General features: G+C 34.5%; 4 protein-coding genes across 4 annotated transcripts; 3 read left to right on the forward strand and 1 right to left on the reverse strand.

Moving 5' to 3' along the window:
• Positions 1 to 2,365: 2,365 nt before the first annotated feature.
• Positions 2,366 to 6,827, forward strand: TRIADDRAFT_57710 (uncharacterized protein; the record flags this gene model as incomplete). Its single annotated transcript, XM_002113448.1, has 13 exons — positions 2,366 to 2,434; positions 2,902 to 2,917; positions 2,996 to 3,054; positions 3,193 to 3,350; positions 3,610 to 3,719; positions 3,949 to 4,007; positions 4,217 to 4,373; positions 4,420 to 4,503; positions 4,626 to 4,650; positions 4,801 to 4,921; positions 5,306 to 5,462; positions 5,673 to 5,926; positions 6,198 to 6,827. 13 exons carry the CDS (start codon positions 2,366 to 2,368, stop codon positions 6,825 to 6,827), a joined length of 1,899 nt encoding a protein of 632 aa, XP_002113484.1.
• Positions 6,828 to 11,328: 4,501 nt separating this feature from the next.
• TRIADDRAFT_26837 (uncharacterized protein) lies at positions 11,329 to 15,167 on the forward strand (the record flags this gene model as incomplete). Its single annotated transcript, XM_002113449.1, has 17 exons — positions 11,329 to 11,394; positions 11,696 to 11,788; positions 11,855 to 11,902; positions 12,025 to 12,098; positions 12,179 to 12,260; positions 12,348 to 12,503; positions 12,621 to 12,695; positions 12,808 to 12,995; positions 13,247 to 13,297; positions 13,400 to 13,422; positions 13,488 to 13,535; positions 13,636 to 13,915; positions 14,021 to 14,087; positions 14,227 to 14,295; positions 14,382 to 14,434; positions 14,509 to 14,627; positions 15,052 to 15,167. Coding segments are annotated over 17 exons (1,608 nt in total), but the record flags the coding sequence as incomplete, so codon positions are not given.
• Positions 15,168 to 16,099: 932 nt separating this feature from the next.
• Positions 16,100 to 21,724, reverse strand: TRIADDRAFT_27061 (uncharacterized protein; the record flags this gene model as incomplete). The annotated part of the gene is made up of 17 exons (XM_002113829.1): positions 16,100 to 16,258; positions 16,338 to 16,474; positions 16,553 to 16,836; positions 16,971 to 17,087; positions 17,160 to 17,239; positions 17,392 to 17,516; positions 17,626 to 17,690; positions 17,806 to 17,873; positions 17,969 to 18,088; positions 18,157 to 18,208; positions 18,313 to 18,386; positions 18,506 to 18,577; positions 18,649 to 18,678; positions 18,803 to 18,873; positions 18,949 to 18,991; positions 19,416 to 19,502; positions 21,644 to 21,724. The coding sequence occupies 17 exons, from the start codon at positions 21,722 to 21,724 to the stop codon at positions 16,100 to 16,102; spliced, it is 1,665 nt and encodes a 554-aa protein (XP_002113865.1).
• Positions 21,725 to 23,983: 2,259 nt separating this feature from the next.
• Positions 23,984 to 25,678, forward strand: TRIADDRAFT_2560 (uncharacterized protein; the record flags this gene model as incomplete). Its single annotated transcript, XM_002113450.1, has 2 exons — positions 23,984 to 24,062; positions 24,573 to 25,678. Coding segments are annotated over 2 exons (1,185 nt in total), but the record flags the coding sequence as incomplete, so codon positions are not given.
• Positions 25,679 to 26,007: the final 329 nt, after the last annotated feature.

Genomic DNA, 26,007 nt, shown 5'->3' on the forward strand with positions numbered 1-26,007 from the left:
CACTGAAATCTCATTTCGTTATTTATTATATGTTCTATATCAGAAAACGTTCATTCCTTTCCATATTTCATTGCTTTTCGTAGTCAGGTGATCAGTTCAGCCGATATTATCGTAACATATATTTTTAACAATAATATAATCAATCATTTCTGATAATATTATTTATTTCCTATTCCTAAAAATCTCTATTTATTTCTTGATGGTAAGGATGACTAATTGATGACGATCCCTAACAGTAGGACCAATGAGAATAGAAAACTTTGCCTGTAATCCGAAATTATTGACATAATTAGGATGTGCAGCACCCAAAATGTTTCAATAGCTTTTTTCTTAAAGGAGTCCAAGAGTGCAGTATACAGAACTTTACAGTTTAGCACTTTTATTCCTAAATAGCCCTAAGTATTCTTATACCCTAAACTGTATTACTCTTTAAATAAAATTACTCGTGTAATAGCGTAATAATTACATATGAACCATCTGCGTTCTATCAACTCCTCAAATAACAGTATATGTCATGGTCCATGCCCGGGCAACGTACTAGAAAACGTTCATAAGGACCGTGACATATATAGAGCACACTGAAGTATTTTACAATCCATAAACTAAGTACGCAAAGTATCATGAACATGGGTGTCACGGTCTGGGGTTTACTAGTTATTATAAAACTATAGCACACTCATACAGCTTACTTTTATATATTCATTGCAGAATTAGATATACGCGTATTAACTAATAGTCGCTATCGAACTGATGGATAGAAGATATCCGAGAACTGGCGAAACTGTACTATGAACTTTTTAGTGGAAGCACCGGCAATCGATGCATTTTATAATTATTAAGTTCATACTGGATAGTTATTATTGGATTTAAATGTTATTGATACAGTTGAAAGCTATTTATATGAAATTTTATTTGACTATCTTGATGGACAGAAATACATGTACTAGTTACACGCATCTGCAGGACAAGATCAATAGATTCTAGAACGTAGAACGAACAGATTTCCACATACACTACAACCACCATTAGTCTCAATAAAATTATTACTATCAGTATGCATATATAAGAAGTTATATTAAAAATTATTTCAAGCTCTAAAGTCGATATGATACGCAAAGCCTCGAATTTTAACTATTAAATCTTCCGATGGAGTTGAAGAATTTCAGTAGTAATAGTGTTTCATATTCTAGAAAAATCTCGGTGTTGTTTTATCACTTTTTCAAAAGCATTTTACGTTACTTATACTTATTTATGATAATTATAATATGAGCTATCTAATGTTTGGATAGAATATTTGTTAGATAATTTTGGACAATTATGGCTCTTGTAAGGGTACTCGACGAGTAAGCCACTAACCTAATAAAGCGATGTAGTAGTTTGAAAGACAATATTTAAACATCCCATCTTTATAGATAATACCATTTAATAGAGTTTTTAACAGCAACTGCAATACCGTGGCATAGCGATAGATCATTTATGTATTGTTTCGGAAAGATTGAAATGCTTTCCTACTACATCATTTCTTAACAAGCCTTTGAGATATATCTAGATTATTTAAATAAAAACAATATGTCACGACCGCACAGTATTTGAATTATGCTGTATACGTATATATGTGTGTCGACCTAGTTTACGATCGGATGTTGAATCTTAATCAGAATTACTTTAGATGTAGAGTTGATTTATATCTAATAATAGAAAAAACTTTGAGCTAACTTTGCATGACAAAGTATTTTTTAACTATGAGGAAAAAATTCTTACGCATGATATCGTTGCTTGATGTACCACACCCGTTTATTATTTAAAAGATTGTCGCGTAAAAAATATCTTTTACTTATCTTGTGAAATAGTTTCAGAGAGTTTTAAAATAATAATCAATCTGTGAACTTATCCAATCAGCGATAATTTACCTGCAACGTGAAGATGCCTCCTACGGGTAATACTCAGCGAGTTTAAATTATAGTTCAATTTTAATAGCTACCAAATATTGCTGTTTTCCAATTGGATTGATACCATATCGATGATAGCGCTGACCTTAAAATTTGATGAAATCTTTGTACATTACAATGACATCTACTAAAATACCGGATAAAATGTAGAATGGATCGTTCTGAACAAATTAGGCTTTGAATGAATTTCAATTTTTTCTATTAATGGTAACAAACAATTCATAGCATTCGTGACCACATAGCGTTGCAAATAAACTACGTCAGACCACATGCCTAGCTTTAAGTTTGTGATTATTATTAAAGACAAATTATTCGGCTGTTTAAATTGCAAAATTGGTTTATATTTCTCTGATTGTGCTGGATAGTTGCATTTGCTTTTTAGTACAATCTAAGAAAACAATTATACACTGTCCAATATGGCTGACGATCAAGACTCACCCCATGTCCAAGATAATGAAGAAACTTATTTGGACGAAGAAGAAGATGTACGAAATACAAGACTGTACTATTAAAATATTACTATCAGCATATTTGTATAGTACAATATAGCTACTCTAACTCTAGATTTAACCCTAGTCTGAGCTCTTTTCTATATTAATTTTCTCGTAGTATTTATTTTACGATTGAAAATAAATTAGCAAGGCTTTCTTCACGAACTAGCTACATTTAACGCGTTTCATAATACTACTACGCACATTATTCGTGTATTTAGAATCTAGGATAAGCTGAACAATTATCATATTAACGATTGTAAATTATTCTACTCTAGCTACACTATAAGTAGAAAATAGGACGCTAATTTATTTTAAGGGTATTGTTAGATAGGTTATGTCATTTTGCATAGAATTTCACTCTTCATTGAACACTTTTATTATCACGTAAATAACTTCAATTCCATTTATTTTAACTTGCGCCTACTTCATTTGCTGATTATGGGCATTTTAACCACTAGGCAAATAAGCCAACAAGTAAGTAAATAAGACAGACTATACATTAAACTATTGAAATTTTCTTGATTTAAATTACCGAGTTAATATCTTTATTAGTTATCTATAAATTGGAGGAGGTACCTTCCATACTTGTTACTATTGGGCTCGGTTTGCAGGTGAGCAAAGCAGCAGTATAGTTTGAATATGATATGAAAGATGGCAATTAGATTTGTTTGTTATACATATATGTAATCAATGCTCAACATTCGTACGATATATTCATTCAATCTCAATTTGATTTTTTTACAATTTAGCATTACTTAACCATGTTTGGCTCCACTGTTTCAATTCCATTCGTTTTGGCTGCGCCTCTGTGTATTGGAAATAATCCTCTGGCAATTAGTGATTTGATCTCTACAATTTTTTTCGTTTCCGGGATTAGCACTCTCTTACAATCGGTATTTGGTATCAGGTAAAACTTTAGCCTATTGCTATTTGCGTTATCAATTTGTTAGCGAGTGTTATCGTAGTTTGATATAGCTTCGACGTTATAACCGCATACAAGCCCAAACAGCTCAATTAGTAGCTAGTATTGCAATTCTTACTGAGTCTAATTTAATATTGATAATCCTAGTACGAAGAGGTTGATTGAGAATGACATCATGGTGAAAATTATATCTATATGTTAGAAATTTGAAATATTAATTATTCACCTGTATCCTCACACCTAGATTGCCAATTGTCCAAGGAGGAACTTTTGCTTTAGTAACTCCAACCATTGCCATAATGAGCCTTGATAAATGGAAATTATCATGTAGTCCTAATGTGGTTCCATTTGACAGTAAGTTAGCCATGGTATCTTTACAGCTAAGACAGCTAAATTAAATCGGATACCTACACGTAATATGACTATTTGGCGGTCTCAATACAACTATCACCCTTTTACAATAAATTTACATATAAGATATTGACTATTACGACGAGAGTATTAAAAATAATGCATTTCTATGCTGTAGAAGGTTTTATTACCCCTATATCGTATAATAACAAATTATTCTTTAAAATAATAGACCTTACCGTAGCACAACAAGCTATTCAAACTGAGATGTGGCAATCAAGGATGAGAGAAGTAAAATAAATTTCTTAAAATTCTGTAATTTTGCAAATTGCCAAGTATAGATCAATCGAGTGGTTGTTAGAATAGCCATTTTTTGGATAGCTGGAATAAAGTCAATTTAATATTTTTCTTGCTATATTGAAGTTATCTTATACTATAGTGATTGCAATAATATTAGTATGTTGATTAATTACCTACTTTTATTAAACTATAATATGTAGATTCAAGGCTCAATCATAATATCATCATTTTTTCAAGTCGTAATTGGTTTTACTGGATTAATGGGCTTGTGCTTGAGATTTATTGGACCTTTGACTATAGCTCCAACTATCGCTTTAGTTGGGCTAGCTTTAATCGACGCTGCAAAATTTTATGCATGTAGGGTTGCATTAATCGTTGATTGTTGCTTATTATTGATGATCAGTTTTCGTCTTAATCACATCATTATGGGCTGATTTGTTACCTGATCAGATTTATATATTTTGGATTACGGCCTTAAAATCAATCGGTTAATTTTTAGTAGTCAGTATTCGCTACAAGATCATAATGGAATTAAAACATATGGAATAAAATTGACTGCTAAGAATTTTGTTTAAGCCATTTTTTTTTACTTTCTTCCTTCTTCTTCAGCCTCACACTGGGGTATGGCGATTTTGTAAGTTAAAATAGCAAATATACGTATAAAAAAATTAACGTCATTAAAGCTAGAATTTTTCAATTTATTTTAAATGCCCGCATATTGCAATTTATAACCAATTCCTGCTACTTCATGAATATTAAAAATGATATTTTATTCACGTTATAGGACGATTACTTTGATTGTTCTATTCTCGCAATATTTGGAGAGATTTGCAATTCCACTCCCGGTCTACAACAAAGAAAAGAAATGCCACATTGGATGGATTCATGTATTCCGACTATTTCCTGTAAGTAGATAATCACTATTGGCGGTATTTACAGTGCTAGAACTTAATTGATTACTGCTATCATGACATTATTGAGCTTTATACGCTAATTTACATTGCAGGATTGTGATTATTGTACCCTAATTTTAACCTGTTTAATATCTATATCATTAATACATAATGTAGTCTATTTAGAAATATTTCTTTAATCGTCCTAGTGTAAATTACGTTTTTTATCTACGTAAACTGACTGTGCAGTTTTTCTTTTTACTACTGTAGTCATTAGTATAGTAACTCGCATGTTACTGCTGAGTGGCAATGTGAGCCGGATAAGTTAAAGAATGATATTGTAAACGGGTACTGTTAACGCTCTCATTTCTTTTTCAATTTATGATATATGCATAGGTATTGCTTGCGATCATTGTTGCTTGGTGCATTTCAGCCATTATTACAGCTGCCGGTGGGTTTCCTGATGATCAAAATGCACCTGCCTACAGGGCAAGAACAGATGCGAGAGGATCAGTTTTAATAAATTCTCCCTGGATTCGTTTTCCTTATCCGTGTAAGTTTGGCTTATTGATTAAAAGACTGAACTTTTCAAATTTTATCCCTCTATTTTTGCTTTAACAGTATACAGATTTAACCTGCCAGGGTTAATACTCTTAAGTATCCATAAATATTGCATACAGAATAGATTTGATGATAAAATAGATTGTCGGAACTATAAATTAACCCATTTTGATTATTTAATAATTAATTGTTTAATCTTCAGTTCAATGGGGGCTACCTACTGTATCTGTTGCTGGGGTATTTGGAATGCTTGCTGGTGTTTTAGCTTCCATGATTGAATCACTAGGTGATTATTATGCATGTGCTAGGCTTGCTGGTACTCGACCGCCGCCACAGCATGCTGTAAACCGTGGCATCGCCATCGAAGGCATAGGTAGTATCTTAGCTGGTATGATCGGGTCGGGAAATGGAACAACTTCTTACAGTGAAAATGTCGGCGCTATCGGTATTACTAAGGTAAAGCATCCCTAAGAAAGCTGCAGTAATTGAGCTGTTTACAGTAAAAAAAAACACACACGAAGGATCTTGTTATCATTTCCAGCTATATTACAAAAACAATGTAACCAGCCACTACTTATTTAGAGACTAATCAGCTTGAGAAATACGTTTACTCGTATAACTATATTTTAATTAGAAACAAACAATCTTATAGAAAGTGAGAGAATATGACGTAGCCTTGTTTCTCATCCAACAATAAATTATATCAATATCATCACTCAATTTATAGGTAGCAAGTCGCGCTGTTGTTCAATGTGGAGCTATCTTGATGATTATATTGGGTATTTTGAGCAAATTTGGAGCATTATTTTCAACTATTCCAGATCCTGTTATTGGCGGTGTATTTATTGTCATGTTTGGCATGATCACTGCGGTTGGATTGTCCAATTTACAGTTTTGCAATATGAATTCTTCTCGCAATATCTTCATTACCGGTTTTTCGATCATCTTCGGCTTGGTCTTTCCAAGTTGGCTTGCAACGGGCAATAATGCCGAATCTATTGATACTACCGTTCCAGAATTAAATCAAATCATTGTCGTTTTACTTAGCACCAGTATGGCCGTGGGTGGAATATTGGCATTTATACTGGATAATACTATACCAGGAACGTTAGAAGAGCGTGGCATGCATGTATGGCTTAAAGAAGCGGGTAGTAATTCTGCCCGCGATAAACGTATCCAAGCAGAAATACGCAGGGTGTACGATCTGCCATTTGGTTTAACTAAATTTTTTCATAAGGCTTCTTGCACAAGATATTTACCATTTTGTCCTCCTCGCCATGAAGATGATGATGTTCATGTTGCAGTTGGCAAAAATGCCGACATGGAAGCGGGAGCAGTTGGTGATGATCAATTGTAACTGAGCGATAGACTGTTTATGGTTAGTGATTTGAAAATAGAAGCCTGTAGTAGACATTATTATTTGAATGCAAGAAAGAAAAGAACAGTTCTAAAAGTATGATGTTTCCTTTACATTTATAATACTTTAGGATTATAGACACCATACAATAATACATAAAAATGAAAGTATTGATTTATAACCGTCCGTGTTAACAAATTAATTTGAATTCCAGTTGACATCCTATTAGACTTGGCTAATGAATTTAAATTTTGTCGGAATACAGTTAGGACAACTCAGAGTGTCAATGTTCAATTCCTCTACATCAAACCGATAAAATGATAATTTTATTATGAATTTCTTTAATTTATTACTTGTAGTTAACTGATATTTGGAGGTCAAATGATGTCATGTTTATTAATACGAATAGTAGTTAATGATCATGTGTTATTGAGCTCTGGTGGATATGCCTTTCACATTCATCAAGTGTGTTTCTTGCTATATATTGAATAAAATAAAGTTATTGAATGAACATCCTCATTCTAATGCCTACCAAGCACCAGTAATGTCCAGTAGTAAAGAGTCGAATGAATAAGTTTTGAGCCATTTCAGTTTTAATAGATAGCCTATTTTATAAGGGATTTTTCAGTGATTTTATATACTTTTATATCAATAGTGATGTTATAGCCCTTTTATTTTAGTCTTGGAAGTAATTTTGGTAGTATAAAATCAAGTAGTACCCCGGTCGATCATCAGATCGACCATAATTGTCTTTTATGTATCCTTGCTATTAGCAAGAGTGGATAGGGATCTTAAGACATGGCGCTTTAGAATGTAGTGGAAGTAGTTTTTGTTAACTGGCTTACGTTGGGCTGTTGGAGCCAAAATGCGCCAGTCCAAACTGAAGATTCAGTTGAAGATGATATTGTAGTGGAATACAGCTAGCTTAGCTACGGGCTAACCTAGAAAGAGTGTTTATGGTTGTTCAATATCCATGGTTGTAGTGAGCATGCTATAAAATGGTCTTTCAGAGATCAGCAAGCTAAACCCATACTACTTCAGGTAGAGAGGCAAGAAGTAGAACGATTTTGCACTAGCGTTGTAAGTTCTAAGCTAAGAAATATCGATTTCTGATCTACTCCTACTCTTGATATAAGAAAGATTCTCTGCAATCCGAAGACAGAGGTAAGTGAGTATTTGCATTTTTCTTCTCTGACTAATATAAAGTAATCTCAACGTAGCTCTAGCCCATATAACAACACTTGATCAGAAGCCTACAAGGCGATTTCTTTTTGTTTCTCCAGCCATCTTTATTTCAGCATTATCAATGATCTGTTCAACACTGTAAGCATGTATTACACTAGGCTACAGTATGCAGGTAGAAGTGCCTGGTCAATGATGATATCGCCTAATGTAATGATTTTGTCACTCATTTCTCATCAAGGTGTTCAATTTGCAATTAATTACGTACTGTACACATTTAGCCCGTAACGCCATTTTTAAAAATGACAAAAATGGCGGCGTTGGATCAGTAATTTGAAAGGGAAATGGACCACTTTGAGCAACTAGAATTCCTTGAGAATTTCTATCACGAGACTGCCACTCCTACTGTATACCGTACTCAGTGTAGTATACTGTATACTAAAGCGTGAAGCTGTTGGGAAATATTGAGTTTTAAAATTGATTTTTTAAGCAATTTATATTTTATTCTATCTAAAAATGCCTGCAAATAGTGTCCTCGAAAAGAAGCAAGTCATTTTTTTTCTGGACAGGACTAATTAAGCCAGCGAGAGAGGGCCACAGACACCGCCATCACTCTCAAGTCATGAGCGATTTCCGCCATAGACCGCGATGCGCACGCTCAGTAATGAGCAATTTCCGCCATAGACCATGATGCGCATCTACAGTAGTACCGTAGTCCGCGGTACAGTACAGTACTGTACAGTATTTGTTTAACCAGCGAGGCATTTACGTTACAGTACGTTGTACTGTAAAATGGAACAAGTGGTACTGTACATTTCTCTTCAAAGTCCCTTCTTTTTTCCAGTAGTCTATGGTACACTGTACTAACTGGCTATGGTGGATCAGGCCTGGGATAATGCGAAATTAAAAAATTGTTAGTAATTAATCGTAATTCGTAATGGAATTCAATATCTTGTAGTCGGTGATCACTTGCGTGGACCACTAGGACCTTCTTGTGGTCGATGTCACTGGCCAGTCAGGAAACGAGACAGGGGGGTTGGGTGACCCAAATCGGCCACCCCACCCCCTTAACTCCTTTCCTGGCGTTATAGACCACCGTATGACAACAGTAGATTTCCATACAGCACCTACATGCCTACTACTATTCTGAGTATTTGGCAGTCTATGACGCTACCGTAAATCTAGCAGTCGAATGGAAAACAATCCATTTTTCGAAAATATCTGCAATCTACCTCAATTTTTATACTACGCTAAACCAAAAGGATGATCAGTAGGACCACAATATTGGAAAGGCATCTACACGATTTGAGCATGGTGTAGGTATGCAGTGCACCTCAAGCAAAAATAATGTCACTCTACGTGCTTAAAGTGCCACATCGATACATTACAAAATTGCCACCACCTGTGACATCCCTTTTCGTGCATGCGGGATCGCTACAAGCAGTACAAAGTCCAGCGTACCCTACCCTACAGTACGCTGCACTGTACACTGTAAAATCAAAGGACTGCAAGCTGGCACTGCTCCGGTTCGAGCTACCTTGGACCCAGGGACCAACGCCAACTAATAATCATCTGCTTCGAGCTGGAAGAGAAGCGGATTGCCATTGCTGTTCGGTAGCATTGATCTTCATCGAATTCATTTTTAGGCAGCTAGTAAATAGAATTGAAAGAACATCATGTTGTCTGCAAGGCACATCGTCTCTCGTTATTTACCCAGGTGAGACTATACAACGGATAGATTAAGATAGACTAGCATCATATTAATCAATATCTACAAGTCAAAAGGACAATGTTGGCCATCCTGTGCAACTTGTTTCATTTAATCATCAGTAACATGCTCGCTGACTGTCTTCCAAATATCAACATGATCTACAGAATAGAGGCAATATGTTCATGCAAGGAGATGCTGCATATTATGATACAAGAAAATACCTCTTACTACAGTAGTTTGAATGGATGGATGCCTGCTAAAATGCAATTGAAATCGTTTCTATGTCATGATTGAGTATAGTAGACCCGTGAGTATACCTCACGAGCAATGATACCAACAGATGCTCATGGATCCAATTATATTCCATTCAGCAACTACAAAAATCGTACCTATCAAGGCTTATTTTACTCCTGACTTTTTGTAGTGGGTCCAATCTGAAAAGCCAATCTTTTATCGGTACATATGTAGCTGACAATAAGATCAATGCAGCTTACTGTTTTTTATACCCGCAAACAATTCATGAAAGTGAAATGCTGAATCAATCCGTAGAATTAGAATAAAGTAATTTAGCGTGAACAGGTCAAAAATAGAGTATTCAAATAAACTTACAAACCATTTTAAGCCGGTAGACGCATTCATGTTATAACTTAAGCGTATGAGTTGATCTACTTGTAACTCACATAGCCAAAGAAATAGAGTACTGTGCTGTGTTGTAGCGAATGCTAATGATCAAATCGTTTTACCATTGTACTGTACGTTCAGATATCTTCCGTCTGCTTCCGTGAACTATCGACATGATCTTGAATACAGCAATATCCATTGAGGCTGTTATGGCTAAAATGCACTATGGATAGATAGAAACTAGATCGGCGGTACAATGCCCAGTCAAATTGCCTTTAATGCTATTGATTCTCTGCAAAATTACGAATCCTTAGTATGCTTCTTTTTTTGAAAGTTTGAATTTTGAACAATACTCTATTTTGGTAGAGGATATTTCAACCTTCTCATAGAACAATTATAACGATGAACCATGTATCCATGATTATCATTGCCATAAACATCGAGCATTGCTCTCATACTACCTTGACAGTAATATTAATCGAACAATACATGACGGAGATTTTATCATTGTGGAAACTATCAACCCGCAAACAAGTGTGCGCCAAGAATAAGTTTCTTTAAATTGGCAAAACTTCGCAAATTTTGCTCTTGCTTGCTTAGTACTGCAGAGTTTACAACATTATCGTCGATTGACATTCTACACTCTAGTTACCAGCCTAGCTCATTCATATCTGTAGTTTCTATTTTTAATTACTCGTATCTTAGAAATAATCTCCTTTCCTGCAGTAATTACAAGCGCTATATCCGTAGATATGCTAACATGTATTGTAGAGAACTGAAGCAATAGGAGTGAGTATATTTCAGTTTCATCAAAGTCCCAATGCTGATGCAATAGCTAGAGTAAACATAGCATTTGCATATAGAAACTGCAAATATGTAGATATTTGAAATACACGTCATATTGATCATTTAATTAGACTGTATGTAAATTGGTATTTATCACAATCGCCTAGACTTGCTAGGTATTCTTCCGCAGGAATCATTCCGAAAGTCGAAAATGAACCAATTTTGGAGTTTAGACCAGGAAGTGCGGAAAGAAAGGCTGTAGAAGAGGTATATTTCAATCGCTAATTTTATACATACGCGTAAATAATTGGTTATGATGTAAGTCTAGCTGGGCAAATGCTTACAGTATTCAGTGTTAGATAGGTGAATGCACACAATAAATAAATATACAATTAAACAATACAGTTCTCTGATCTTATACGTGCTGCCTAAAGTCACCATTAAGGATTTTTGCGATTATTGCATGTACTATCACTCGATTTTTTTCATTTTAGATCTCTAGTTAATTGATCCATTAATTTAAACAACTCAACAAATTATGAAAATGGCTATTACTTTTATCTCCTAGGCAGTGCGTGAAATGAAAGCAAAAACGGAGGAAATCCCATGCATCGTTAATGGTGAAGAAATCTATACCGGAAATACCAAATATCAAGTTTCGGTAATCTCCTACAAGCTTCTAATATCGCTGATCAGCACTTAAAGCAACCGTTTTCATTTTATTTAGCCTTTCGAACATTCCTGCAAAATCGCCAGATTTCATTTAGCTGATGAGGTATAGCGATATTAACAATCTCTGTTAATATATATTTTTCATCAATCAATTAACTAGTAGGCTAAATATTGAATCGATTAGCTTGGATAATGAATGCGACTATCTATTAACCTGTTCTTTAGGCTCTTATTAACAAAGCAATAAAAAATTCTATGGAGGTTCGCGTAGAATGGGAAAGGACTCCATTTGAGCATAGGTTAGAATTGTTTTAAATTTCTTATTGGAAATAGTTCAATCCAGTCAATGGCAAACAACGTTATTTGTTTTCGTATTCAGAGCATCAATCCTTCTCAAGGCAGCAGATTTAATTAGTACATGCTATCGTGGCAAGATATTAGCTTCTACAATGCTTGGACAGGTAAGGGAAAATATTTTTGGACTTGTCACTTCTGTACAAGTTGATGGATTATATGCTAATTAACCGTCTATGTGTATTATTGGTTAGGCCAAGAATATCCAACAAGCAGAAATTGACGCTACTTGTGAATTAATTGACTTCTTCCGGTTTAACGTGAAGTATGCCAAGGAGATTTATCAAAGTCAGCCTGATCATCCAGTTGCCAAGCATACTTTGAACGCTTTATCGTATCGAGGACTTGAGGTAGCACTCTTATGATATTCTCGATGTGGCAAGTGTAATGTCTTGTAAATAATCAATTTTGTTCATACAAAAGCTCAATACGTCATCTAAGTTAAGACATCATTTCTAATAATGTAGGGATTTGTTGCAGCAATTTCCCCATTTAATTTTACAGCTATTGGTGCTAACTTATGTACCGCACCAGCTTTGATGGTATGGATAGCTCAATCTGTTTTTAGTTCAGTATAGTAAAGCGATCTCTTTAAGAGGTCTCAGCAATTCTTGCTTTAGGAACTTGTGATATTTAAAAGTACGTATTTACTAGGGCAATGTTGTGGTCTGGAAGCCTTCGGATACTGCCATGCTATCAAACTATTTCGTATATAAGATCCTTCAAGAATGCGGATTGCCTGATGGTGTTATCAATTTCGTACCTGCAGATGGTCCTACTTTTGGAGATACTGTAGTCAAATCCAAAGATCTTGCAGCTATCAACTTTACAGGAAGCGTTCCGTAAGCCAAATATTCATTTATACGACATCTTCTCTTAAGTTAACTAATCATTTATGGGTCACATAAAAAGATATCGTACGACTTCAATTCCTTCAATACTATACTGGATATTTTATTGTTTTATATTATTAATAGGATTAATGTAGATTTATCTTCTTAAAATGCGATTAGAATCGGATATATGCGCATATTATTTTATCTTACGTTATGTTGTGAATAAATTAAGAAGCTAAGGCGGATAATTTTTATAGGACCTTCCGACGTTTATGGAAGCAGGTTGCTGAAAATCTAGAAACTTATAGGTTAGTAATTAATAGAGTATTATTAATTTTTATGATTTTTCGGTATTTATATGATGTTTTTAACCATGGAAACTTTCTATATTCTACATGTTGATATCTTAGGAATTTTCCAAGACTTATTGGTGGTGAGTACTTATTTCTTGAATTGATTATGTTATTGGCATTCAATTGTTGATGATTTGCCCTTTAGAATGTGGTGGCAAAAATTACCATTTCGTTCATTCAAGTGCAAATATAGGTATGTTGATCGAAATTAAGATCTTGATAGTCGATATTATTAGTACTTTGTTGAATATTATTGCTAGTAGTAATGGATTTATCTGATGTCTTATATACAGACAGTGTCATTAACGGCACAATTCGTTCTGCGTTTGAATATGGCGGACAAAAATGTTCTGCGTGTTCAAGGATGTATGTCCCAGATAGCAAGTGGGATGAAATAAAATCTAAATTGCTTCAAGAATGTAAAGGAGTTAAAGTTGGTCCCGCTGATGAGTTTGCAACCTTTGTTTCAGCAGTTATTGATGATAAGGCATTTGATCGTATCAAGGGATACATTGATCATGCTAAGAGTAGCCCAAATTTGGAAATCATTTATGGTGGTAGCTATGATAATAGGTAATGTCGCAATCTACGTTTCTAGATGTCAGCAAATTAGTAATTCTCCGCTTTTCTAGGTTGATTACTTTTTACTAAAAGATGATCTTGTAATTTATTACATAGTAAGGGATACTATATTAACCCAACTGTAGTTGTGACGAAGGATCCTCATGACAAAATTATTAAAGAGGTATGTAAGTAAATAAAATGAATGAGGCATGATACTGGCGGCTTAATTCGGCTCTTTAGTAACGTTAGACTTGATTAAGGTTACGTTGGATAATTTTGCTGTTTCTAATAACTGTTGGTTGATTTATAAATTTTAATAGGAAATATTTGGGCCCGTCTTAACAATATATGTATATCCTGATGACAAGATTGAAGAAACACTAAAACTGGTAATAAGAAATCTTTTTATTTTAGTAACCCTTAGTGACTTTCTAATTCAATTATCTGTATAAATTCCAAAATTACGATCGAATAGGTTAGCGACTCTACAGCATTCGCTCTAACTGGAGCTATATACGGCGAAGATAGGTACAATTTTTCTTGAACTATATGAAATAGTAATGACAGCCCTAAATTTCATCATATTATTTATTCGTTCTTAGAAAATTCGTTCAAAAAGCCATGGCTGCTCTAAGAGATTCTGCTGGAAATTTTTACATAAATGACAAGTCGACTGGGTCCGTGGTCGGTCAACAACCTTTCGGTGGTAGCCGTCTTTCTGGTAATCTGATTATTAATATTAGCCGCTTAAAGTAACATTTAGGACCTGTTATTCTCTACTTTCCGTAAACTCACTCAGTTTAGCTTATATTTAATTAAGTGATGCTTGTCAGAATTCTTCGATCAATAATGTAGAATACTGTATGTTAATTCTTGGCTGTGTTGTATTCACGTCATGATTAGTTAATACTGTATTTGAGATAATTAATCAATTAATACTGCCAAAAATATCGAATAGCCAACTATTCCTGAGCATAGGATTGAACAATTGAAGTGTATTGCCTTAGACGTTCGCAAGAGAACGATTAATCTTGCTCTTCGAGTATTTGAAATTTGATAAGGAGAAAAATTTAAATTAGAGTGTAACGTATCATTTCATGGTGTGCAATAAACTTATTAATAAATAAATATAAATCTTCGATTAGGTACAAATGATAAAGCCGGCATGAGCACTTACCTTTTGAAATGGGCCTCACCCCAATCAATTAAGGAATCATTGGTGCCCTTACGCTCTATAAAATATCCTTCCAATGAACCTTAAGAGCTGCGTGTCTAGGCCGATAACATACTATCAACGCAGTGGTGATGCGATTAGAGCAATTCGTTTGGCTTACGTATTCGTTCTTTAAAATTTTAGAATAATGGTAATGGTAATAGCATAAATACGAGTTACTTTTTATTCCATTAACTTCGATATAAATTCACTTGAAACCATCAGTTACTAAAGCTAATAAACTACATAGACTGATTTCTTAAAAATCACAATTAGCCAGGTAAGTTTAGTGCCACACTACATTTCGGTGTGTATGTATGAGGTCTTTTTAGCTATAATAGATATCGACATATTGTATTGCAATCTCACAAAATATATAATAGATAAGCTTATATTGACCAGCTTTTAAAACCAATTGTACCAAATGGAAGATGCATATCTTTCTTGTAAATTAAAATAAAGCTTTCCATTATCAAAATTTTTCTACAAATTTATTATATTATACACGCGACATTAATCTTTTATAAGATTTGAAAGCAACTATAAAAGCTTAGCCGAGTGATTTTAAATTCTCGCTTTGTAATGATATTTCAAGAATAGAGTGTACTGTAAAAATTTTAATTACATGATGCACTAATTTCGGTCTGTGCAAACCGCAGTACCCTCTGTAAAAGCCCTCTGCAATGACTGACCTTGCGCGTAACTAAGTTAACTGATAGATCTCCTTTTTTGGATAGTGCAGCTCTAAGACATAATGAATTGGTCTTTAGGACAGAAAATTCGACAAAACCCTTTATCATGTATTAAATTTTAGAAAGGTAGTCATGCAACATAAGTACAAAATATATTCAGAAATTCTTTTTGCGTAACTGAGCATAAGTGCATGATGATGCCGTTACTCTTGTCCTTGTATTCGGTGAGCTGAAAGTAAATATACCAAAAATTAGCGATAGTCAGCTAGAAGTTCACCCAAAAGTATGTCACCGTACTGACAATAAACTGTATTTACATTGCTTTGGGACGCGTAAAGCTTCTTTTTCATTGATAGTAACTTCATGAGATATTAGACGAAATTCATATTCGATTCGCAACATCTTCTCTTCACCAGGGCATGGGTCGTAAAAGCCTAATATCTCGTTCTAAGAGTAGTTAAATATTACGTTATCCTATTTTATAGCCGATAATATGCTTAAACTTTACTGCTAAATCAATATTCACCTTTTCTCCTTCTGGGATTATTAAGCGAGAATCTTTCACTTGACATTGCAGCGGAATCGTTACATCAATAATTTTATTTATGTCTTCTCGAGAGCTAGATAAAAGCTTCCCAAACCAAGCTCTTACAATTATTAAGCCTGCAATAAAAAAGTACCAACCAATGCTGAAAAATCATTACATCAAGATTTACAGATGTGCCTTTACTGTATACTTACCACCTTTAGATCTTTCACTGTCTACTGATCTATTATAGCTTTCTTCCATAAGTTTTATAGCCGATTCAGCTTCACGTTTCGCTTTCCGTCTCGTTTCTGCTCTAGTTTCAGCATTGTATTTGTCTTCTTCTCGCTTCATTCTCGCTATAAATGGTTTTATGATTAAGGACTGGACTGTCCAATAAGTTAACAATGGAACAACTGTTGCGTAAAAGACAATAGTTCGATCGACTTCTTCAGAGAGATATATGGGCAACTTGTATGTTTGTGTTCCACGCGTAACTCTAATATTGATAATTGCAAGAGGAAAGTTTTAATTATGAAACAACATCACAATCAGTCCTAGATTCCATGGCATCTTTTCATATCTTAAATTAAGTAACATATGGATAATATAAGCGAACAATAAATGTCGTACTTAAGTTTCAACGTAATACCGCGCGGGACGGAAACTGAAACAGCTGCAGAAAGTAAACTGTGTTTCGTTACTTTGGTTTCAGCTCCATATATTAGAGCCATAGATAATAATCCATATCTAGAAGACAAAGACAAAATACCATAACTAACAAGTTATTATTTGCGAAGGGTTTTACTACAGATAACAGACCTAGCTTCAGCAAAAAGTCTCGATTCACTCTGAAAGCGCCTCACATATCTAGCCATAAGGAATGTGTCAGCAAAACCAACCTTAAATTAAAAATTTGATATGATCAATATACATTTCTATTCAAACAAGATTAAGAATTAATTGTTATATTGTATTATTGCACTATCGTAAGCATGACAGACGTACAATATCAAACACATAGAGTATAAAGAAATATAGTGATGTCTACAACCTGCAAACCAACAACGACTTGATTGGTGCCATCATCGTGCACGACAGTTGTATTTATAGATGATTGAATTCCCGCTCTCCATGTTAGGTAGCCAATAGTATGACTGTCTAGTTGTTGTACGAACACTACAGTAGTAAAATTATAATATGTAATGCAACTTCGTGATTGATAAAATATACCATGGTAATATCTATTATACAATATCAATTAAGAACATGATAGTATCATCCTTACTTGCAGTTAACCCTGGGCGAAGGTAACCATTAGTGATTTGTGAGTTCAATTTGACTACTGAGTGACTGAAAAAAATTAAAGAAAAACGCGATATTAATTGAAGCCCTTGAGTTGCTATTCCATTTAATCATAATGAAACCTTGATAAGTTGAGATCTCATATCATGACTCTATTTGTTACCTGTGTTTACCAATATATCTGCAACCGCCAACATTGAATAAAATACCATTTCCGGCTCCTACTTCAACCTAATACATAAATTAAAATATAATGAACCAAATACAAACGATACGCAGATGGTAGCAAACTATAAATCTCTACAATCGCTACGTAGTAGAATTACCTCATGCCATCCTGTAGCAATACGATTTCTGAAAGTTAGCAATGCATTGCCTCCTCCAATACCGTTTCGAGATGCCAACGCTCCGGATAGTGTAACGGTGTTGTTAACCGTAACTGGAAACTAAATGAGAAAAAGAAAGTTCTCTAACCGAGTTTTCATACCTGCCATGAATGAAATAGGATACATACATCGATTGCCTGAGATATTTCCATTTCTCGGACTTCGATATTTGGCATTTCCCTAGAAAAAAGGCAGAAGCAAGAGAAGTGGTTTAGCAAATCAATTAATAGTATGGATTTGTTGTCTTTGAAAGAAGAAACAAGAACATTGATCAAGTAATAAACCTTTCGATTCCATCATAACCGTCATCATAACGATTAAATAGATCTGTTGCGTCAATACCAATGGAAAATGTTCCCTAAATAAGATATATATTGATTATCATGCATTTCGTATAGTGGGTTATAAATCACTATATTATTCATGTAAAATTGGCAAAATTCATATCATATCAGATAATGTGACGGCAATTCCTACTTTGGGGTTAGTCCTCTCTTCTAATTTCTGCTTATCTCTGGTTTCTTTAAGGCGTTCGAAATCTGCGTATATCTGCAATAAAATTTGACTAAATTTTAAAAACTAAAAGCAGCTATTGCTAGTTGTTCACAATTAACAAGTACCTCCGCAGGTGTTCGTTTTCGTGAGACAACCTATTGTTTAAAGAATGATATGCGTATGTCAGGAATTATTAACTGATACCACGAATTCAGATTTTCAGTTAAGTATGCATTGGTAAATACTGAGATTGGCAATCACTTAGTAAAATTTGCTTACCTCCCATCCGGCTTCTAGTCCCGCTTCACCGTAAATATCGTAAATCTGACGCTTGTTAGGATCACTTAGAACTATAGTATTTAAGAAAGCATTTTTTACTGAGTGAAGAATACGTTAGATTTTATGTTTTCCGATTTTATATTTACCTCTATAAGCGTTATGTAACTTGGCAAAGAGTTCTTCAGCGATCTACGAATTTGTAAATGTCATACGGATAATTAGATGAAATGTTTCTATAAAGTGATTTGTTTTCATACATCTGTGATTGGGTTGTCTAGACTTACTTAAACAACATTAACTATATACATATATAGTTCTAATGTCTCATCATGAGTTAGCAACACTAGTTACAAATCAACAACTAGAAGGTTTGATGCTGCGTATAAAAACACAGATGATGAAATTTGAATCGTGTAATAAAAGTCATCAGAAGTACTGCGGATGTACGCAGTAAAATATTGTGTAACACGTAACGCTGCAATTACTACTGTTCTTTGGTGAAAAAAATTGCTAACCGCTGCTTTGTTCGACTAAAGGTTATCCATTTATACGAAGACAATTTTATCATAGAATGGCTGTTGCGATAACGTTAGTAAAGCGATACCATCCTTACCTGTTTCTTGGTAGGATCAGCGTGTTTGTCAGGATGGTAAACTACGCACATGCGACGGTAAGCAGTTCGTAATTCTTCAGGGGAAGCCTATCAGAAGATTTGGTTTGCAAAATATTAATAAGTTAACGCATTATGACAATATCTAAGACAATTGAATACAGATAGATCACGGCCTATTAAGAATGTAGACATCACCTTTACAATAGTGCACTTATGAAAGCAGAAATAACATGAAATGCGAGTATGCTTTACAGCAATCCCTAGTTTTAAAGTCGTATATATTTTTGTGTACACATGCAAGCATTTCTAAATAAATAAATAAATTTTCCCGTTCGGAGAGATTTTTAAGCTTTCTTAGCTAAAGAGTTTCAATGGTTTTACAAATTTCGGAACCTATTTTAACTGCTGATGTAACTATCTAATAAACAATATAATCACTTGTTACATTGTCAAAGAATCTCGATTACTATCTTTTTCAGGGTTCAACCAGAACTGTTTTTGCGGAATAATTCATTAAGCAATCCTACAATTCCTAGTTGCTATTCGACAACCACAAAATTATTATGATGAACCCAGGTAATATTTTCCGCTCCTACCCAGTATCTATCACATAGTGTATCGCTTACTTGCATAATATTCAAGTACGTCCAAATTGCCAGAAGTGCTACGATGGTAATTTTAAGATCCATAAACTTATGTAAAATAGGTCGTGTGCTGATTGTTTCCTACTACTATTTTGATACAGTAGTACAGTAATTGCATTCGATAGAGCAAGTAATCGTTCAATATAGTTGATATTCAAAGAGTAAATGACAACAAGATACAGTAAATTTCATACCCATGCTCATGCAAGTATTGTAAAATGATATATACCTCTTGCAGAATCTACAGGGCAACACGCCAATTGGGTGTAATCTCAATATAAAGATAATATCTATCCACTACTCCAGGCTCATGCTTCAACTTAGACTACTAGAATTCCATCAACTCAAAATGTATTCACATTGTTACTAGCATGTTCCCATCACACTATAAGCTACTAGAAATTGTTCTAGGTCTATTTTTAGTTTTTACATAAGTATAAACCCTCTTATTATCGACACCTTACTCAAGAACTGATGTGAAATAATATACGTAAAACGTCAAGTGGTAAGCTACATGTGTAAAGCTTCTTTCTCAATCTGAGTGCAAGTATAACTTTCCATGGATTAAGATTACGATTGTATCTTTATGTCCAGCATGTTCCCATCAAGTCCATATGGTAAACTACCAGCAACAGAATACGAAAATCTGTTTTCAGTCCTCTACGTTATTACAAACCTTCTTATGATCTGTAGATTGCTTGTAAGACCTTCAATATATTCATCTCATTAATATAACAGCATCGCAATATACCCAACGCAGACAACCTGTGCAAATACTTTTGTTAATCTAGCTACAAATTTGAAAAGATGAATGCATACCCTAAATTACTAGTAATACATTGAGTGGAAGCCTATTCTCAGTCTACTAAGTCACAATAATCCTCTTGTTTTCTCTAGATTGCTCAAAAAACTAGTTCTATCCTTATACCAAAAGCACCTGCGGTATAGGTCGCATGTATAAATCTTCTTTCCTAATCTACCTGCAAGTATTGTCGTCCACAGATTAAGATTTCAAATGTATCTATATGACTAATACGTAGGTAGTACGAGTACATTTCACCAATTTGATACCGTAAACTACTAGTCCAGGACTAAGCAGATCTACTTGTAGTTTTCTATGTCACTGCAAAGTGCAAAGCTTCTTGTGATCGGTAGATTTTTCAATACCTCATACCCATAGTATGCATAATCTCTTTAAAATCGTTTTACTGTATACGACTATACTCGTCTGATGCAATCCAATGCAAGAGCATGATACTTATACCCAAAGGCCACATGTGCAATTTCTCTTCTTTCTCAATCTGACTGCTGATGCTGTTTCCACACATTCATAAACAATCATAATAAGTAGTAAAGTATTCCATTGCTTAACTAATCTAACCTATACTGCTTCCATGCATAATACAGATGGAAGCTAAGAATGTTGTTGCCTAGCTCTTACGATAGTTCACAATTTTAGCAAATTGATTAATTCATCTTGATACATGCCGATTGGACAACATCACTTTCAGAATGGAAATAGTCCAATCGAATACATTGAATTTACTATAATCGAGTATTTATCGATGCTATAACTCTACTTACATCACGTCGAACGTTAAGGATAGCGTAGTACTCTGAATGATCAGAATTAGGATCAATTTTCTCTTGGAAATCTTCCGCCATGGAGGCAGTGAGCAATTTCAAGTTGGAAATAAAATTTGCGCGGGCGCAGACCAAATTCAAACTGGTATCGAACTGCCCTAGGAGGAGAGGAAGATGCGCATGCGCGATACTCGAGTGTTCGGCAGTCGAGTGGGATAATGTGATGAAATTGGCTTACTGGGTACTGATTCAATCAGGTGAAGTAGTAACTACCATTGACTAGTTGTCTGTTTTTACTCCATTTGCTATGCGCATTGCAATGTACTGTACGAGTACTACCATAGAGATTTAAAAGCACTTTGGATCAGAACCGCAACCATGGAAATAGCTCCTAGCAACCAGCTGCTTGAAGAGTACCTTTGCATTCCCAGGGGGGATCTCTCGAAGATTACTAGTGGCAATATCATGCGATAGAGTTTGCAATCTTTTGTAGTAATAGCTTGGCTGCAGAAGCAGTGGAAGAGATACACAAGATAAACTTAACAAGTCATCGATGAGAACTATCTTCCTTCTTCAACTTGCATTAGTAGCTAATGGTTTGATAGCAAAGATTGTGCAAGAGCTTCCAGGATGAACTCGATGATCATCGGTAAATATGACTGTATCTACAATCTTAATATGTGCTAATTACTAATCTATACACATAAATAAACAATTGACTGCAGAAATAGTGGAAGAATACGTTCTAGCATTAACTTAATAATCAACTGTAATACCTATCCTCTACGTCCTATTTGTATTAGTAGTGAGTACATTGCCTTAACTGCAATAGCTATGGTGGAAGAATACACGTTGGCATTAGCGGTAATAACTTTCTTCCACGTCCTACTTGTGTTAGTAATGAATTACCTAAATGCAGCAATAGTGCAAGAGTACGTACAACCATTTACTTAACTATGATCAGTTGTAGCTACTATATTTTTATCCACATATCTGAGTTCGTAATTCTATACTTGACTGCAGAAATAGTGAGCGAGTATACGTAAAGACTAGCTCAATAAGTGATGAGCGATAGCTCCCTTTCATCTCAAATTTGTGCGGCTGTTGATAATAACTACCCTACAGAAAAGAGTGAAAGAGTCTTCACAAGCAGCTTAACAATGTTCGCTAGCGATTACTGTATCTTCGATCTTATATGTATTACTAGCTGATTGCTTAGTACAATAGTAGTAGAAGAGTGCACACCACGATTAAGTCAGTAATCATTGGTAATAATTTACTATATCTTCAATCTCTGCTTGTATTAATTACTAATTTATATAAAACAACCTACCTTATAAGTAAGAAAAAGAATTTGCTAAAGGATAACTCAGCAAATCATCGTTAATATTTACTGTATCTTCAATAATCTCAACTTGTATTAGTACCTAATATCACTGGGTTGCAGAAATGGTGGCAGACAATAACCACTATATCTTCAATCTCGCACACAGCATTAACCGCTAGTTTAAACAAAGACATAAACACTTAACTCCAGAAATAATCCAAGAGGACACACTAGGGTTAACTTAGTAATCATTGCTAATAATTGTTATATCTTCAATCTCATGCTTGTATTAGTTGGCAATTGACTGCAGAGATTGTGGAAGAGTATATGCATCTAACTCAGCGATCAGGCTAGGTTATTACGAGCTAAATTATAGACGCATACTAGATTTACGTTGATCACATTGATCGGTGATAACTATCTTCAATCATATATTTATATTGCTTGCTTATCGAATGATTGAAGAAATAGTGAAAGGGCAAGGATTAACTCAGTAATTAGGGTCAGTTTGCATAATTACTGACCAGCTTATTAACGCTTATAAAACTTGCATTGACTGATCGATAACCATTGTTAATTTCAATCTTGTATTAATAGCTAGGCAATTGAGTGCAAGACGAATATAAAGGTACCTTAAAATTTCTACAGTAGTGCTACATTCTCCCATTCCTATCTCGGTAATGCTGCTCTTCAACAAGCCATGGCAGGCAATAGCAGTGGTAATGCTATGCCTTCTCTTCATGACAAATCCACAATATGGTAATGGTGCTAAAATATTATCTATTGCACTATTCTATCCAAGTCATGCAAGAGTTATGAAGGAAATAGCAGCCCAATTACAAGCAAGAGATCACTCCGTTGTCCTTGTTATTTCATCTATCAGTGAGACTGTACAAGATCTTCAGGAGTATCAATTTAAAACCAAATACTATCAGACACCAGTAACAAAATCAGCTATATCAGATTGTTCTGCTATAGCGTTACAAAACAATGACCCTCTACTGACGGCATGTTATGAATTAATTATCAGCGATGCACGAGCATTTAGCAATGATAAGAAGCTATTGGATGAATTAAAGAATGAAAATTTTGGTAAGCAATTGATTGAGCGATATGGTCATGAAGCATAGCATTACCTAGGCAGATCTAAAAGATTTGGATACTATCAGTTATAAATTGACATACAATAAAAACAGGCTGCAAATGAATACTAATGAAAGGCTGTAAATAATCGATAAACTTAAACAGCAGATTATTGTTTACCATGTATGTAGTAACAGATCAATTTGCGTTTATGCACCACAAATGTAGTAAAAGAATGCAAACAATAGATGCAGTTTAGAGTAATTTACGAATCTCTATCTATCACTACTATGTTATGGTTGTTTACGTCAACGAGAATAAAGATAAATCATACCTTGTGGGTATATTTTACTTCTTTAGTTGTTTTAAATTTTAGCGCACCTCACGATAGAAGTAAGTCATTTGATTTTGATTGCTGCTGTAATGCTATTATTTTTATCATTAGTGTACTTAACAACATAGTTTAGGTAAAACATTGAAATAACTATTACTGATGCTAGTCATTGGTATTATTCATAGATGCGATAGTGTGCGATGTTAGCTGCTACATGTGTCAAGTAGTAGCCGAATATATTGATATTAAGATCCAAGTGGATGTATCCCTATTTGGATTTGGTGATCCTTTGCTGGCGCGTGCATTCAATATTCCTAGTCCATTAGCTTATGTTCGTCAAGTTGGATTAACATCACCGTACAAAATGGGTTTATATCATCGTACATTTAATGTCATCTTAAGATTGATTGTGCCCTTTTTCATCGATCAATTCATGTTTAATCCGATGTATGCAGCTATCAATACTACAAATCTTGGCCTTGATTCCTTGCCAAATTACAGCATTAAAAGATCTACCTTCTTGCTTGTCAACTCCGATTTTGCTCTTGAGAACTCACGTCCAATTACTCCAACGACGAAAGTCGTTGGTCCAATTCTTCCAAGGCCACCAGCAGCATTACCCCCTAATTTACAGCAATTTATCAATTCTAATAATAAAGGCACAATTGTGGTATCGTTTGGTTCAGTTTTTAGTGCCTTAAAGTTTTTAACCGATATTCAAATTTTTTTCCATTCATTTGATCGGTTACCTTACAATGTTATATGGAAATATCCCGATGAAAATCGTGTAAATATGGATAACTCTATCAAGACAGTTCAATGGCTGCCACAAAACGATCTTCTTGGACATCCAAATGTGATAGCTTTCGTTACACATTGTGGATTAAATAGTGTCCTTGAAGCTGCCTATCATGGCGTACCTATGGTAGCTATTCCTGTAGCGGGTGATGGATATGATCATGCTCAAAAAATTTTAGCTAAAAATATAGGCGTTGTTTTGGACGTTAAGACGATTACTAGTGACGAAGTATTTAATGCCATTATGCAAGTGACAACTGATAAAAGTATTATTGCAAGTGTTAAACGAGTAGCTAAATGCATTAAAAATAGACCTAATAACAGAACACCAGTTGAGGAAGCTGTAGACTGGATAGAATATGCACTAGGCAATGAAGGAGGACATTATCTTCGAACTATGGAATATACAATACCATGGTATAAACTATATTTAATAGATATTTTCACTATATTTTTTATTGCACTTTTTATAATTCTAAAAATCTTTCAATTCATACACAAGAAATTTTTCTAAAATTGAAATTACGGTACAATACTATATTTATTTACAGTCAGAAATTTGTACGCCATAATTTTAAAAAAGAAACCACAGTAGAGTTTAATACATGGCTTTGAACGAATAATGAACGATTGCCAACAATTTACTGTTATTATCGTTTTGAACCTGCAAACTCTGTTGGTATCTTTTCCTTTGCTCATTTAGGTAATCCTAGGCAATGCCGTGAGTTTAGTATTGCTTCTTAATAGGTTATGTACTAAGGTATATAAACTGATGCATCGAGTAGATCGGTAGTTCTTGCCTATGCGTATGTTGTAGATTCT

The sequence above is a fragment of the Trichoplax adhaerens genome, genomic scaffold, assembly GCF_000150275.1.
Source record: "Trichoplax adhaerens TRIADscaffold_6 genomic scaffold, whole genome shotgun sequence".
NCBI lineage: Eukaryota > Metazoa > Placozoa > Uniplacotomia > Trichoplacea > Trichoplacidae > Trichoplax > Trichoplax adhaerens.